At 39.7% G+C, this 17,278-nt stretch overlaps 1 protein-coding gene across 1 annotated transcript in view; it reads right to left on the reverse strand.

Annotated features, from left to right (window-relative positions):
* The window catches only part of LOC131701725 (uncharacterized), a 98,286-nt gene that overhangs the window by 18,394 nt on the left and 62,614 nt on the right, over window positions 1-17,278 (reverse strand). The window contains exons 3-5 of the mRNA XM_059001412.1: window positions 11,857-12,110; window positions 5,783-7,848; window positions 5,356-5,482 (exon numbers count right to left, since the gene is read on the reverse strand). Of these exons, the coding sequence (XP_058857395.1) occupies window positions 7,208-7,848; window positions 11,857-12,110 (895 nt within the window). The 3' untranslated portion in view covers window positions 5,356-5,482; window positions 5,783-7,207. The remainder of the gene's footprint in view (window positions 1-5,355; window positions 5,483-5,782; window positions 7,849-11,856; window positions 12,111-17,278) is intronic.

The following is a 17,278-nucleotide window of genomic DNA, read 5'->3' on the forward strand; positions in this document are numbered from 1 at the left end:
ACCAACAAATGACTTTTTTTTTGTTTAATTAACTTTTGTGTCACAATAAAAAATATTTTGCACCTTCAAAGTGTTAAGTATGTTGTGTAAATCAAATGGTAAAAAATCCCAATTAAATCCATTTTAATTCCAGGTTGTAACACTACAAAATGTGGAAAAGTCCAAGGGGGGTGAATACTTATGCAAGGCACTGTAAAAATTCCTCAGTGGTTACCGGCATTATTTCTCCAGGAACGTTAGGGGTGGAACTCTGCAATGAAGTCTGTTCTCCAGAATGGTCCTTTAACGTGGAACCTTGTGAAACACCTGTATTAAATATATAAACCTTAGATATGGAAGCACAACCGAATGCCAATAATCAGCCATATATCAAAGCCTGTCAGATCTCCAGTCTTGCTCATTGTGACATAAAACTAACTTGTTATTCTTATTTTGCCCTGTACTGGAAACAAAAGCAGAACTGTTGTAAACTTTGTTATTTGTTTGACTTTAAACCTCATATGGACAGAAATGCCCAGGAATTCAATTAAACCATCTAGTGAACTTGATTAATACTTGGTGGCTTCCTACTGCCTGGCACTCAGTTAATTCAATTCCTGCCTGCAGAAACTGTAAACCTTTTTTTATTAAATATCCTACTTTCCAAGTTCATTTCTGGAACTTCATCTCTGGTTTGAATGTGGTTTCATGTCTGAGCTGGATTTGATTTACAGGTCCCTGAGGTAAGAGGCTGGATCGTGGGGCAGACCATCTGCAAGTTCCATCAGATATGCAGATGAAAAAGTTTACAATCATGTCACTAAAATAATGGAATCATTTGCTACTAAACCTCATTACCCCACAACATCTTTCAAAGCGATGACCCCAATAAATCATTTTCCCTGCAGGTCACTTTGTTCTGGGCACTCAAGTACTCTCTGGGCTGTTCCCGGCCTGTCACTCAGATGAAGGCAATCTAAGATATGGATTGGCTTTTCCATCCTGTCATGTTTTAGAAATAGATATATTATTAATACTTTTTCTCTCCCTTTTTTTCTCTTTCCGTGCCCTTTCTAAGGCTCACATCTGGTCTTTTATTTTATTTTAGATACATTTATTGTGACATCTAGTCCATTTTAAAACTCCCTGGTGATTCTGAATCTGTCTTCTATATACAAGGCCCTTATTATGTACATTAGGGAAATATGTCATTCAAGGTAGTGTAGCAACTACTAGACACTGCAAAGGGGATCAGGTTTTTAAGAAAAAGCAACAGCCACATTTTTTTTTTTTTTTATGAATACATGCAGAAAGAGATAATCTGAAACCCAAGAGACACTGTAGTAACTTAGAGCACCATACATTAGTGAGTTTAAATACTGCAGACTGTTGGTGCTAAGTGCCCCAATTTGAATGAAGTCTTAGTAGTTCAATGATTAACTATCTGTGGCAGGGCAAAAGCCCTGCTGTGTTAATGTATGTGTTGGTGTAGGGAATATTGGATTGGCAGGGAGGGGGTTAAATTTCTCCCTATCAAAACACGTGGGAATGTGGCTGGAGCCAACAAGAGTGCCAAGCGCCACAGTCGCCACGTCTGGAGTGCCCAGCGCTGATGTCAGCATTGCCGGTGCCAGCGCCACCACTGCTCCAGCCACAGGTGTATAAAATAGGTGTTCACGGGTGTTAGTCAGGATTAGTAGGATTAATGTTGCTGATAGAGGTGGAGGGCTGTGTTCTGTGTGCCGTACCATCTTGTTTTCATTTGTGCGTTTTTGTAAAACCTTTTGTTTTGGCCCTTGTGTTGTTTATTTTGTTAAGTGTGTTTTGTGAAGTATTTTATCTGTGTTGTTTTTGTTTATTTGTGAATTAAAAGAGTGCAATAACGCATTTAACTTGCAGCTTTCTGTGTCTGAGTCTATCCCTGCCATTACTACGCCACGGTACTCCACAAGATTTACAATTTAGTTTTACATATTTAAGAAGTTGTTTCCATGAAAATGCAAAATTTCCCTCTTATTTTAGTTTATATTTGTTCACATTCCCTGAGCAACAGCTGAACTTGCAGATGGTATCCATAAACTTATACAGCTGCAGATAGACTAGTTCTTAAAGTGAAATAAAGGAGGGAGGTTTCTTGAGTGTCGAATGTATTTACCATTAAATCACAGTTAAGCATAAAACAGAACATGAATATTGGCAGTTAGTAAAACAATTGTAATTCCTGAGGGGGGAAAGGTTGTCTTTTTGCGGGAGAAAGACTAAAACTTTGGAAACCCTGCTACCATTCAAACAGCTAGAACAAGCTGCTGAACCAAAGACAGGCACCTATCAGCAGTCTCAGCTGTGTTTTTTTGACTCTTATAAAAAGTAAAGGTGGTAAAAGCTGAACACTGGCCTGAATACTAAATTGAAACCAGGACATACAGTATACATTTAATATAATTTTTCTAGAAACTATGTTTTTTATTATATATTTGGAGCATTTATTGCTTTGCAGGCCTTTTTACACAAAAATAAATGGCCATTACAGTGTTGTAAATTACACTTTTTACAAACTAGCAATTGCTATACATTCAATTATGAAAGCTTGTCCTCCCTAACCTTTTACAGGCAACATTGATTTTTGCTTTCACTGCTCATGATCAAAGTTAGTAAATTTCACTTTGTCTCCTTTGGGAATCAATTGACAAGCTGAAAACCAGCAGAGGAGAAATCTGGTAAAAATGAAAATGTCAATAATAATGTGCTATAATTTAGTCCCACTTGGATATTTCCACCAAAAGGCGTTCCCAAGCAGACCATTAAACGTTCTCCTCGCACAAGTGAAAAACGAGCTCCAGGTCTGACCAATAAGCAGCTCCTGAGTTATTCTACTGAATATACTGCAGACTTTACTTTTGTATTGCTTTAATATGCATACATATAAACACATTAATACTGTACCTTGCTGGCTCATTTGTAAACAGCCCTTGCACATTTACAGGAATGTAAGATGGCAGTTTATAAAACAAGGTACCATTTCAGCTTTCTGGTTTAAGCAAAGAGTGAAAATCCTGAAGGGACAACATTGTAGAATTATGTTTGGTTATATTTTGTCATATTCTGTGACATGGACAATATGGGATGCAATAGAAAGACAGAAACAACAACTATTTATTAGGGCTGCTCCGATTAACAGGTTAATCAGACCGATTAATCAACTAAATAGTTAATTTTATCTGGCTTTTTATTTTTTTGGCTGGGCATTTTGAACTCCATTTTCCAACATCCCTTGCTGAGAAAGAGTGCGCGCGAGAAGGCTTTGCGTGTCAATTCATATCTGGTTTGTTGCTGCTATACACACACACACACTTCTTACATTTTCTACAACGTCCAGAACGATCCTCAATGTCTGCTGCCAGACTGGAAAAATATGTCTGCATTTACTACAATCAAAGCAGACTTTATTCATTTTAAAACTGTGTTGGTGAAAAGGGAGTTTTTATATTTAAGTTGGATGTACAAAGTTCATTTCAATGGAGTTGACTGTGCAGTGCAGCATTTATTTTTCACGATTCCTTCATTTGGTCTGGCATGGTTTCAGGCGAATAAATGTATTTTACTAGTGTCACAAGCTGCGACTAACGTTTTGTTTTATTGATGTTAGTACTGTTAATATTACATTACTGTTCAGGTTGTTTATGTATACCGATTTTTACGAGTTTATATTGTGGAACATGGGTAGGAGAGTTGTTTTAACCAATGTTTACCTGTTTCATGGCCCTGAATCTTTTTTTTTTTTTGTTGTTTTTTAATGATGAAAATCTGGAAGCCCTAAATATAATGTAAAAAATAAATAAAATAAAAGTTGTTCATAAGGAGTCATGAGTTTCACATATGGTATGTTTGCATAAAAAACAAACAAAAAAAATCCATGCTCAGTTCTTGTGCATTATATTTTGCTATTAAACTCTTTCATGGATTGACGTTGTTCTGTGAAAATGTGTTACATTAACTGAAATAAAAAAGCTTTTAAAAATTCCCATTGGGCTTATGTTATTTTAGATTCTATTGATTTTTTAATGTATTAATATGCAGGACAGCCTCTATAAGATTGTTACCTTTATTAAAAACGTGCAGGGCTAACCGATCAAATATTTTAATCAAGTCTGATTTTAAGTTCAAATCAGCATGAAGTTTTAGCATCTACTCTTGTGTAATGGAAATCAAATCAGACCTACTATTTATTTATAAAGCATTTTGCATGCCATAGACACCAAAAGGCATTGTACTGAACATGTTATGATGTCATACACGTTTAGATTTTAGATTTTTTTTTTTTTTTATGTACTGTGCCATACACTGTATCTACAGCTACGGCCAAAGGTTTTGCATCACCCGACAGAATTAACAAATGTTGCTTCATAAAGTAGAATGAAACCTGCTGAGTAATGTTACGTTAATTTTAAGAATTCCCGAACCCTTATGTTAGCTAAGCCAGCAGGTGTCACTGAAGAGTCATTTAGAAAAGAGTTTTAAAACTACAAAAACATAATAATAAAATGAAATAAAAGTAAGGATTCAAAAGAAAACAAGATCGTACATTGAGCAATTTACAGGAAAGATAATAAATAACTGCAGTTCTTAAACAAAAACAATCCTTCTTGTGGAAAGAAAATGCTGAACTAGTGAACCAGCTGGATTCATTATGCCAAGAAAAGGGCTTGAAATAACTTGAAAAGCCAGATGAAGCTAAAGCCCTTTATCCTAACTGGTGCCAAGCAATGGTCAACTCGTCCCAACAGGCCTTGAAGTAACTCTGCTAACTGCCAATAGTTGCCACACATTGATATTCTCTGACGCATGAGCGAGGACAATACAAATAATGCACCAGTGACTATACTAGACTTAGAAATGAGTGCAAGAGCTGCCATGCATTAAAATGAAACTGGATCACCACAACCGGCCAGATGGAACGGACGTGAATCCCAGCTTGGAGGAATCTGGCAGCAATCAGATGCACACCTGTGTCTGAACATGAATATTTCTTTTATTCTCAAATTATAGAATACATTATTTGTGTGCCAATTTGTATTTGTGCACTGGGTGGGTCTGAGATTGCCAATCTGACAATACATTGTTGAGCTGAATGCCTCTCTGACCCATGTGCTGGCATCTGGAGTCAATGTAGGCAATAGTGTATGTCTACTTATAGGGAATTGCAGAGAATAAAGGGTACTAAAGAGAGAACTTGGCAGAAGCTTCCTACATTTGTGCAAAGTGCGATAATTGCTTGATAGGGTACTCTGGAAATCAGCTTCCCAGGACTGAATAAGCCATGTGTGAATGAAGCAGTTTACTTTTATTCAGCAGTTTAATGATTTCTATGAGAGTTACCTCAATCTCTCAGCACCTGTTGTTTCACTGCAGTGACTGGAGTTCTCGCTTGAGGTGTGCATAGTGGAAGATACCAACTCTTAGCCTTCTTATTTCCTCCCACTTCAATCATGACCTGATTAGGAAACTGCATGAAAAGTGTAAACTAGATTATAGGACACCAAAAAAAAAAAACTTGTGAAATACTAATCAATGTCAATTAGTCAAGGGACCTTATAGAGGAAAATATCATTTACAATTTACAGTCAATGTGATATAATAGTGAATTAACCAAATATCGAGGTAGTACTGTATGCTGGAAAAACGTCCACGACAGAGAATCGTTTTAGGGTGGAAGTATTTGTATAAGCAGGATGGTCAAAATAGGTTCACATGAATTGATATGTTTGTTTTTATACTGTCAATGTGGTTATATTGTCATACTTACACTGGGTATCCCTGCAGGCTCCAGTCCATTCTCTCCACTCTCAATGTCGCTCATGTCATCCTCTTCTGTTGAAACACTGCTGGTCTCTTCCTCTCTTGGGTGTTCGATTTCTGGGTCAGTTGTTATGCAAGCCCTTATCTTGGGTTGCTGTCCTCTGGGGAGTTATGTCATAGTAAAGGGTCAGGACCTCAGTGTCCCAGGTCTCTTTGGGTAGTCAACTCACTTTAAAGGGTTAGATTCTCTGCAGCAGAAGTCTTTGTTCCTTGCAGAGTCACCTTACTGCAGAGAGTCAAAGCCTCTGCAGCAGAGGTATCTGCCCTCTGGGAGTCATGCTCCCTCCAAATGCGATGCTTCTTGTGATTGAAATCCTCTAGGATTTGGGATTTTGAGTGACACCAAGCTACAGAAGCTTGAGATGTCATATCATTCCAAAATGCTGGTGCTCTAGAATTCACACCACAGAAACCTGTTCAGTCTTGAGGCTTTGCCTCACCCAGGACAGCTGGGATTTCTGGGTTCATGCTCTCAATTAAAACTGTTGGTGTCTGAGAATTTAGATCATCCCAGATCATTGGAGCCTGAGACCTTACCTCATTATGGCTAAGGGGTTTGACTTCTTCACAAACTGGCCTTGGAGATTCAAGTCCATCAGTAACTACTTGAGTTTCAGTGTTCACTGTACTATTAGGTGCCGGGGTTAAAGAGGTCAAGCCTTTACAAAGTACTGAAGCTACAGTGTTCACCTCATTACTGAGTGTAGTAGACAAATACTGGACCTCCTAACTTATTGCTGTTTGCCTCATCTCTTGGTACAAAAGGTAAGGTGTTCACTTCATAAGTAGGTGCTGGAGATAGAGACTTTACTTTCTCACTTAAAGCTTGAGATTGAGTGTGTATTTTATTACTAACTCCTGGATGAATTAGTGATGGCGCCTCATTATTAAATACTGGAGTTAAACACTGTGTATCACCAGTCATAGACAGCACTTCAGCACAGCTGGCCGGCGTTGGAGATTGGAATGCATCAGTAAGTACTGGAGCTTAAGAATTGAGTGAGGGGGACCAAGAGTCATCTTCCATGCAGTGCGTCAAGTCCGGTGGATTTATTTGATTGCGGGTGTGGGACTGTGCAGTTTTACCTCATCACAATGCACTTTAGTTAGACATGGCATCTCATTGATAATTACTGGAGCTGCAGACTAAACCTTGAGACTTGATAGAGAATGTACCCCACTCACTTGGGGTCGAGAGTGTTCCTCTCTGCAGACTGCTGTGGCACCGGGAGGTTTTGTCTCATCACCGCTTGCTAGAGTTAAAAACTGCACCTCTTCACTAACTGGTGATTGATTAGATTGTACCTCAAATCATAGTTCTGGCATTAATGTATTCAGTTCATTACTGAGTGCTGGAATTACAGAGTTTACATCACAGTTGCAGAGTTTGAAACTGCACCCTACCACTACGTGATGAAGTTGTGGCATTGACCCCTTTACTAACTAAAGTGGGGAACTGTACTTTATCAGTCTGAGCTGTAATTATCAAATTCAACATACTACTACATTCTGGGGACAGAGTAATTTCAGCCATGCTGACTGTAGTAACTTCATTGTAATCCATGGGGCTGTGAGGTTTCAGTTCATCGCTTAACATTGGCATTAAAGAGTTTGCCTCACCATTGAAAAAACTGTCTACTCCACAGATTGCTGGGATTTCATAATTGTCTTCATTACACACTGTGGTACTGTTAGAATCTACAACATTACTGCCTGCTGGGATCTGAGACTTTGCTTCATCTTGGACTGTTGTAGCTAGACATTCATCATCAGAAATGGTGGGGATATGAAAGATTGCCTCATTGCAAACTGCTTGAGTATCTATCTCTTTACAATCTGCCAAAGTGTGAGACTGCTGCTCCCCTCCTACACTCACTGAGCAGCAAGAGAAAAGGAGGAGCCGGGTTGGGCTGAAGTCTCCGGAATTGTTCTTGAGAATCCTGAACTTCTCCTCCACTCCCACATTTATTTTCTCTCTGCACTTCTTTCCTCTCCATCCTGTCTGGTTCTCCCCTGGGTGACAAAACAAGTTAGTTAAGCAATAAATCAAACACACTGGCCAATTTCGTTTCCTAATATAATTAATAAGTGTTAAAAGCACTTAACAAGCCTTAATTTGCTGTGTTACTTTGTGAGGAGAATATTGTGCAAAAATGCATCACATTTTGAAAAAATAAAAAATAATATCTCTAATGGCAAATCACTCTGTCTCATATTGTGGAGTTACACAGCGCTTCCTCCAATTTCACCTGACGAAAATGCAGCCAAAACAAAGTGAACGAGACAAGCTAGAGTAATGTAACAGTCAATCATTAAACAGTTCTAGATTTTTTATCTGTGATCTTTAGTTGTTTTTGTGCATCTTCATTTGCAAGTGAACTGTGACATTAGGACCTTATCGAGCACTATATTAAGGACACAAATACACCAGAGGTTTCCTTGATGAAATTAATCAATTAATTAATTTTTCCATTTATTTCTTTTTTTAAATACAAGGTACATTTTTGGTACCAAAAACTGATGATACAGCAACCTTATACTTAGGCTTGCTACTTTTCGATATTAATCGGTAAAGTTCGTTAAACGTCGAATTCCCCAAAAAATATGAGTATAATATAAATTTATATACGATAAACGTCGGTAAAACCACTCGCTATTTTTTATTTTCTTACCAAAAATAATCATTTAGAAATCATCTCTAGTTTGTGTAGTTTTTATACTTGCTGTCTGCCCCGTCTCCGTTCCACTCTGAATGGCTGCCAGTCGCTGTCAGTCATCTTAGTGGTCCGGCGTTAGTACTGTAGTTTGACCCTGTTCTGATAGATCTCATTGACTGAAGCAGTGCTAGAATGCTCTCATTTGCCAGCTACAGCCATTCAAAGCGCCTACTTTGAAATTAGCGGGTTAAGGTGTACAGTATGTAAGCTTTTGCTTTAGGTATACATTGACAGTTGCTAGTTTGATTTGAAAATAGGGTGCAAGAGAAAAACAATTAATGAATATTGTGCACAATACCTTGGCTGATGGCTGAAATCTCTGCGGCAGGACAAAGCCTTCCAGTGACTCTGAGTCCGGCTGTGCTGAAGCACGAGAGGGGGAGCTCAGACTAAGTTCAAGTTAGTTCTGTTCAACTATCTAATGTTTTGTTCTGTGCATGTTTTTTACTCGTAAATGTATGCTATAAAAGGTCTGTGTAATACACTTTTATATGCTGCGTTTACTACGGTTTATTTGAGACAATTTTTAAATGTATAGTTCAGCTGTGACCAAACATTATTCCAATTAGAATGTTGGTAACCATGGTTTTGTTTCATGTTGAGTATGATAAAGGGGTTCCCAATGGCATAAAAAGTCTGGTGGGTTTTTTTTAAGCATAAAGGTTGATTTCACCCATTCTCTGCTTGAATTGAAAAATAAACGGTAAATTCTTTCTAAAATAAACGTTGATATTAATCGTCGATTTGGAAAAAAATAAAAAAATCAATTAGTAGCAAGCCTACTTATAATTTAATGTGTCATACATTTCTGTGAAGAAAAAAACACTGTTCCAGAATTGATGTATGTAACACAGGAGTAGACTAAAGTGGTGTTTAGCTAATAAGGGCATACAATTCAGGCACCTTTAGTTTGAATAATGCCTTTATTCTACCATGTTACACTGCTTAAGATGGGTACAGTGACAGCAGGCCACTGCAGGTCTTCATATTTGTTTAATCAAGTACAGTAGAACCTCAGAGTTACGAACACCAAACTTATGAACTGACCGGTCTACCAAACCCGCACTTTCAACCGGAAGTATGCAGTCACTCAATCATGAATGCAATGCAACCAGATAGGCACAACTACAAGCGGAGTGCTGGTCACAGAGAAGGCAAAATTACTGTACCAACAAATGTATCCGGAAAGGTGAAGCAGATTTCAAAGCAAGTACTGGACAGGCACTTTTACTGGGAACATTTTAGTTTTAAACAAAGCACAGTTTTTTGTTTTTTTTTTTCAAGCCAAGCTGCATGAATGCATTTTGTTTAAAACAAGCACTACGTTAACCCAGGTTTTCATGGATGTTTAAATCTGTGTTTTTGCTACAGTTACGATTTTAATGGTAACTTAAATGTAGCCTTTTTAACATTTATAGTACTGTTTTAAAGACTTTCGAACCATAACAATATGACAGGGTTCAAAATTTACACTCGACCACCCTCCAAACGCGGGTTAATTTGGTTTGTGGCAGATAAATTTCATATACTTATACGCCACAGTGGCGGGTACGTTTATGTACACTTAACATCGTTTTGTACTCTAAAGTATCATTTAAACTTGCCAGCAGTAAAAAGCAAGTCTTTATATTTATTTTATCTTGAACTGACTTTAAAGCTTGAAAAAACATAGTAAGTTAATGTTAGCAGATCCACAGTCAGTTTAAAAAAAAAAAAATTAATTCTTTTTAATAAATAATATAGGGTTGATGAACAGAACAGGCTAAATCTAGGACGTACTTACTGGAATGACAAACAAGCAAGAGTGTTTATGCACTACAGTGCTGAGGTAGAAAGAAGGCAGCTGCAAGAGAAAATAAAAGGTGCAAAGTTCCTGTCAGTGATGTCAGATGGTTCAACCGATAGCGCTGTCATAGAAGAGGAGCTAGTATATGTATGATTCTGCCAGAAAGGGCTGGTGACTGTGCAGTGTGTGCGCATGCAGTCTGTGGAGATTCCTAACACATCTCAGAAGCTGTATCTTCACTAATGAGGCAGATTGTTTCAGACCCTGTTGAGACTGCTCACAAATGTTGCTTGTTTTTTTAATTTTCTTTTGTCGTTGTCGCCCCACGAAACTACGTTGGCCGGTAAAATGTCTGTGTGGCTGGTGGATCTTTCCATCCACTAGCCATTGTATTGTAGCAGTATGTAAAATATCCCGTTAACTACCCAACAGGAAAATGAAATCTAAATATTATCCATGCACAGAACTGCGTAAAATGTAAAAGGCAATGCAATTTGGCAAGAGATACAAAATAAAAAAACAACAGTTTCCAGAAATAAAACAGTATCCAAAGTCAGTATTCAAAATTGCACAATACAGTGCTCGATAAGGCCCTAATGTCACAGTTCGCGTTTTTCTTTTATTAAGAACCCGATTAACAAATGTATTTCAAACACTCAATAGTTATAAATCACAAATCCACAACCTGTACCCTCTCTTGTATGCTCTACTATATTATATATATATATATATATATATATATATATATATATATATATATATATATTATTATTCTTCCATTTAGAACGTGCTTTGCCTGGCCAGGCTTACTGCTGTTCAAATTTAAAACAGCAGCTTTATGGTTCCACATTATGTGATACTCACAAGGTAACAAACGCTATTTACATGCTGCATTAAGCACTATTGGCATTATTTTGAGATATGCGCATGGGTCAGTAGTTCATTGCATTTTGTCCGTGTGATTACTTACGCTATTATTAATGTATTTTTTAAAATGTGAACTTATAATGAGATGTACTTTTAAAACATCAAAACACATCTCAAAATAATGCAAAATTCAGCATGACACCACACTTAACACTTTTAGGAGGTGTTGTGAGTCAGCATTTATACCAGATAAGATTTAATTACTTCCAGATTGGCTAGAAAGTGAACAAACCCGAAGTCTGTGCGCAGTGAAGTATAGAAATATTTCAGTTTTGAGGTGGCTGATCATGGAATAGTAAAACAATATAAATGAGACCTCCATGGATATTGTGATATGTGTGACTGGCCTTTCGGGTAGTCAGTATATCCCTTAATCCGGTAAGTATTCCTTGAATCTCAAAACCCACTCAATTTCTGCTGCCTACAAGGTCTATGAGAAAGTAAGAGAGTGTACTTCAGAACTACAGGAGAGAGGGGTGGAGGGGGGAGGTCAATTTAAAATGACTAGAGCTTGTCAGGAGTGGATTTATAGCTTTTCAGACAGCTGGGGCATGCAATTGATGGGTGACACATAATCAGCCCTTATCTTACCTGAGAACTGGATTGTATCCAATGGCTTGTAATCCTGCTGGATTTCACTAATGCTTGCCTCTCCTTCACCAGTCAGCAACCCTGCCTCTCGCAGCTTCCCTTTCTCTGCTGTCCTCTCCGGCTCTCTCTTGACCTTGAAGCCATCTGTAACTGCTCCAATGGCTGCGGTTTCTGTAACTACTGGCTTTCTGGCTGCTGTCTCCTCCTCTGGAGTTTTAGGCTTTTTAGATCGAGATTGTGGGTGATAGAGGCTGCTGTAAGAGATAGCACTGTCAAGGTAGGGAATGGCTGTCATGGATAAGATGTTTGGCTGCGTGAATCTAAGCCAACCCTTACAAGCCTAGAGTGGCACTATCTTTCTAAACAAGACAAGGCCATATTTCTGTATTTTCTCCTGTCTCAACTACACTCTTAAATGTTGACTCGATTTAAGCATTGAAGTTGCAATCTGAACACTGTGTCCAACATTTGTATGGTGTGTGTGTGTGTCTATATATATTCAGTCACACACACACACAGTCGCAGACAAAAGTATTTGGGCAGTTAAAAAAATGAGAAAAACCACAAAGAAATTGATTTCTATAATTCTGAATTGTTCTATTGAAAGATATAAATTAAAGTAGCGATTCAGCTTTATAATAAAACAACAAATTATTACATAACATGCATACAATGAAAAATAACATGCAAAAACTAATTTCATACTTTGACAAAGGTATTTGGGCAATCAACATATTTCGTATGAAACCCATTCACTGCTAATTATTGACAATTATCATGATTGAAAATGTTAGATTACTTACCGTAACCCTGGTTCCCTGAAAGAAAAGACAACCACCAAAACGTTACATATGGGATATGCCTGCCTATTGGTACGTATTCACTGAGCTCTCAATTTCAGAGCTGCCGATAGGCCCCTTCCTGGATGACATCCTCGGTCCCGCCTACCGAAGGGTTAAAACCGTCATTCCACGGAAGTCATTTCTCTTTGTGCATCGGACCCGTGAGGCCGACGGATGCGACCTCGCGGTTGGTGGTCGTCTTCTCTTTCAGAGAACCAGGGTTACAGTAAGTAACCTAACGTTCCCTTTCAATTCGAAGATGACCACCAACAACATTACGTATGGGAAATGTATACCAGAGCCGTTGTAAGGGAGAAGGAGCGGCAGCATACAAGAGATGCATCAGAACCGCTTATCCCTAGGTTAGTGGTACGAGCATGCAACCTCAAGGACCCTCGTGCCTATTGAAGACAAAGAAGGATCTACCACATCGAAGCGGTAGAACCTGGAGAATGTATGCAGCGTAGCCCAGCTAGCCACTGTACATATATCGGACAGTGAGGCCCCTCTAAAGAGGGCCCAAGATAGAGCCAACCCTGTGATCACCTTGGGGAGCACGGGGAGGGAGCAGCGCGACCACCTGCCAAGATGTTTCGCGATCTTGAAGGGAGCGCTGTAAAATCTCCACAGCTGGCCCAAATGTATGTCCCAGGGATATCGGTGCATCCAGCAACACCACCTTATCCGCGTCGGACACCCTTGCCTGCGACAGCCATAGCTGTCTGCGAGCCACCACTAGGCTTGCGAGGCTCTGGCCTAGGGCTTGCCCTTGAAGACTAGAGATCTGGAGCAGCGTACTTGAAAGGAGGCAAAGCTCAGTGGCCATCGGCTCTGGGAGCGGGGTCCCTGTGAGCACGCCATCCAAGTATGCAGTCAGGATACCCTCTGTGTTAGCCAGGCGGGTCACCTGTGCTTCCACTGCCTAGTCCCTCTTCAAATGTGTCTCCGTAACCCTGCACTGAGGGTTCGGGCACATAGGGTTTCTAGGCAATCCCCCCACCGGCGGAGCCTTAACCAAGGCCGCGATGGTGAAGTCAACCGGGGGAAATCCTACCAGGTCCAGCCCCAAGAAGAGCGCACCTCCTCCATAAAATCAGGGAACGGTGAGAAGGGCTATGTTGTGGGAGCCACTGCCAGTGTCCGAAACACGGACCGGCGGGGCTCTGTCGGTGTCGCCCAGGGGATCTGGAAAAAGTTTGCAGCGCGCCCCATCAATGCCAACATGGAGCTGGACAAAGGTGGCAAACTAGTCTACGAGGCAACCTTGGAGCTAGGTTCCGCCACGGTCGATGGCGCAGGTTCCTCTCCTTCTTCCGTCTCCATGGGGAAGGAGTCCTCACCCCAGGAGGCCACAATGGATAGTGTGTCCTCCTCCGCCATCAAGGGCTATGGCTCCGGCTCGGCCTGGGCTCCCATGGGAGACCCAGGGACCGGAGCTGGTGCAGGTGGTAGTGGGTCTGGGACCTCTTCAGGTGCCACAGGAGCTTGCTGCCTCGACAGTAGCTCAAGGACCTGGGCCATCTGCACCTTAAGGTCCATAATGTCCCTCACCTGCCTTGAGCGCTTCACCCTTCTCGTCTGGGGAGAGGGGGGGTGACTACTGGGTGTCAGAACAGGAGCCTGAGCGCAGGGGATCTCCTGCTAGGGGAGCGGGGTGGGGCCTCGAGGGCTGCTGACAGCTCCACCGTGGGAGACGGAGCGTCTATCCCCATGGCCCTATTGCGTCGTACTCTGGGCTGAAAAGCTGCATTTGTCACAACTCTCTTCCAACAGCCTCAGTGGCATGTTGGACCCCAAGGCACCGCACGCTGAGCGAGTGCCTATCATTAAGTGGCATGTTATCCTTGCAGGATGTACAGGCGTGGAACCATGGGATGCTTGTCATGACTGGCCGCGTGCACCGATTGCACCAAGTGCTGTATGCACCAAGCACTGTGCACAGACAACAAAAAGACAACAACACTCACTCTTAAATCAATACTGCACAGACAGTCGTCTCACATACCACAGGTAGAAAGCGGCAGCCTGCAATGCGAGCACGAGTAGGTTGCTGAGGAAAGATAGAAGAAAAAGGCTAAAACAGGAGTCACTGATTCCGTGAAAGCGGCAAGCCAGCTTTCAGCCTGAAAGGCAATGGAACTGCAGTAGACTCAAAGCTCTTTTTTCAAAAAATGCTCACATACCAACACAGAGGGTCTTACCTTACTGTCTTGAGAGGCAAAAAGAGAAATGGCCTCTGTGGAATGACGGTTTTAACCCCTCGGTAGGCGGGACCGAGGATGTCATCCAGGAAGGGGCCTATCAGCAGCTCTGGAATAGAGCTCAGTGAATACCTACCAATAGGCAGGCATATCCCATACGTAATGTTTTGGTGGTCGTCTTTGAATTGAAAGGGAACCAACACCTGATGATAATTATAGAATAAATAAATACATAATCATCATCAAGTGCTGAAAAATAAGTTGGAAATTTGTGATTCAAAAAAGCAATGGTATAGCAACAATATCAAAATGGCAACTAAACGAAAAAGGAGAAAAAGGAGAAACTAGCAAAAAAGCACTTGTGGCCTGTTATTGACAAACACAAGAGAACAGGAACTACTGCAACTAGTTCCAGGTGTGCAAGACCATGAAAGATTTCTGCAAAATCTGGAAGAAGAATCGTTTGAGCAGCCCAGCAAAATCCTGGGATTACTGCAAAATATTTTACAAAAGAATTGAGAGAAGATGGTCAGAAATTCAACAATACCTTAACAAGATGAATGTCCATGGGCAAAAAATAAGATGCAAACCTTTGGTAAAAACAGTACAAAAAAGATTGGAGGAACAATAACTTTGGAGGAAGAGAGGAGAAGAATTTAAAGAAAAGTTCATCATACCCATTGTTAAACATGGTGGAGGTTGTGTGATGGTATGGGCTTGTTTTTCTTTCTCAGGCACTGGTGACCTTTGTATTGTAGAATGATCAATGAATGCTGCAAAATATCAATTCATTTTGCACTCTCATTTATTATCCAGTGCTAGAAGGGATAATGACCCTAAGCATTCTGTAAAGTCTACAAAGGAATATCTAAAAAAAAGGAAGAGTACAGGTATGGACTGGCCATCTCAGTCCCCAGACTTGAATCCCATCAAGATGTTGTGGATTGACTTGAAGGCTGCTGTTGCAAAAAGGAAACCAAAGTCGATTGCAGAACTCAAAGCTGTATGTGTTGAAGAATGGGCAAAAATATCTCCGGAAAAATGCCAGGACCTTGTTTCAAAATACAAATAAAGACTGCAAGCTGTAAAGGAAGCAAGGGTGGGCACACAAAATATACAAAGCATCAAAAGAAACATATCACTATTATAACACATTTATTAAAAAAAAAAAAAAGGTATATACATGATGGACATTGACGAAATGTTTTTGGTTGGTTTTTAATCACTCGATCATTCATCCTTGACCATGACACGTTTGTGTGACTATGACTGAAGTATATGCACTTAATACTTAAATAAATAAATAAATAAATAAATAAATAAATAAATAAATAAAATGTTATTTATTGCTTGAATAAAAGCAATAAAAGAAAATCACAGAAAAATAACAATATGCCACATCTGTCAAGAGAGCAGCGCCTTCATGCAATCGGCATGTTGGAGGCTGGACTAGGCATAAGCAGACACACTCTGTCAATGACAGGCCACGAACTGGGAGACCAAGAGTCACAATACCTGCCCAAGACTGAGAGATCATTTTGCAGCATCTTTGTGATGTCATTTGTTAATCAGCACAATAGTCACTGCACCTGCTCTTAAACAGAGTTTGTCATTTTTCGATCACATCTAGTGAATTTTATCCAAATATAAGTGATAAGTTTCTTTTGATGCTCAGATATAACTGACACGTTTCTTTTGATGCTCATTATACTAATGTAAGGGTGCCCAATGTCAAAGTATGACATTAGTTTTTGCACATTATTTTTAATTTTATGCATGCTATATAACAGTGGTTTTCAAACATTTTAGGCCCTGTACCCCTTTCCAAAAAATCTAGTCTACCACGTACCCCCATCTGAGATAGGGTCATAATATACCTATGAAAACAGAAGAACAAATGGCATTTTCTAATAACTAGGCTGAAGTACTTATTGATGTTAACTGAAAATATATATTTTTTAAAATGCTTACCTACCAATGTGATGGATGTGCCTGCTTTTTATCACAGATTTCAGTAAAACTGCACCCTGATTAGTAAACAATGCAGCCCATACACAAGGGTATGTTATTCTGTATTTTAAAATGAAACAATAGGACTTCAAGTTACAAAAAAATGTAAGCAGGTCATTAAAAGAAAATAAATAAGCCTCGATTTGCTGCATGGAAAACTGCTGTTAAACTAATTAAATTAAATTAAATTAAAACTGAAAATGCTATGTAAAATTATTTCAAAATCCAGACCAATAAGTATGGCAAAACGAGTCCAGAAACAGGTTATGCTTTTGAAAAACAAAACCTAGGGTTCTAATTTAAAACAAAATCAGAAAGCAATGTAAAGGGAAAACAGACGGGGAATTTTGCATAAAAACAATTTAAAAT

The sequence above is a fragment of the Acipenser ruthenus genome, chromosome 2, assembly GCF_902713425.1.
Source record: "Acipenser ruthenus chromosome 2, fAciRut3.2 maternal haplotype, whole genome shotgun sequence".
NCBI lineage: Eukaryota > Metazoa > Chordata > Actinopteri > Acipenseriformes > Acipenseridae > Acipenser > Acipenser ruthenus.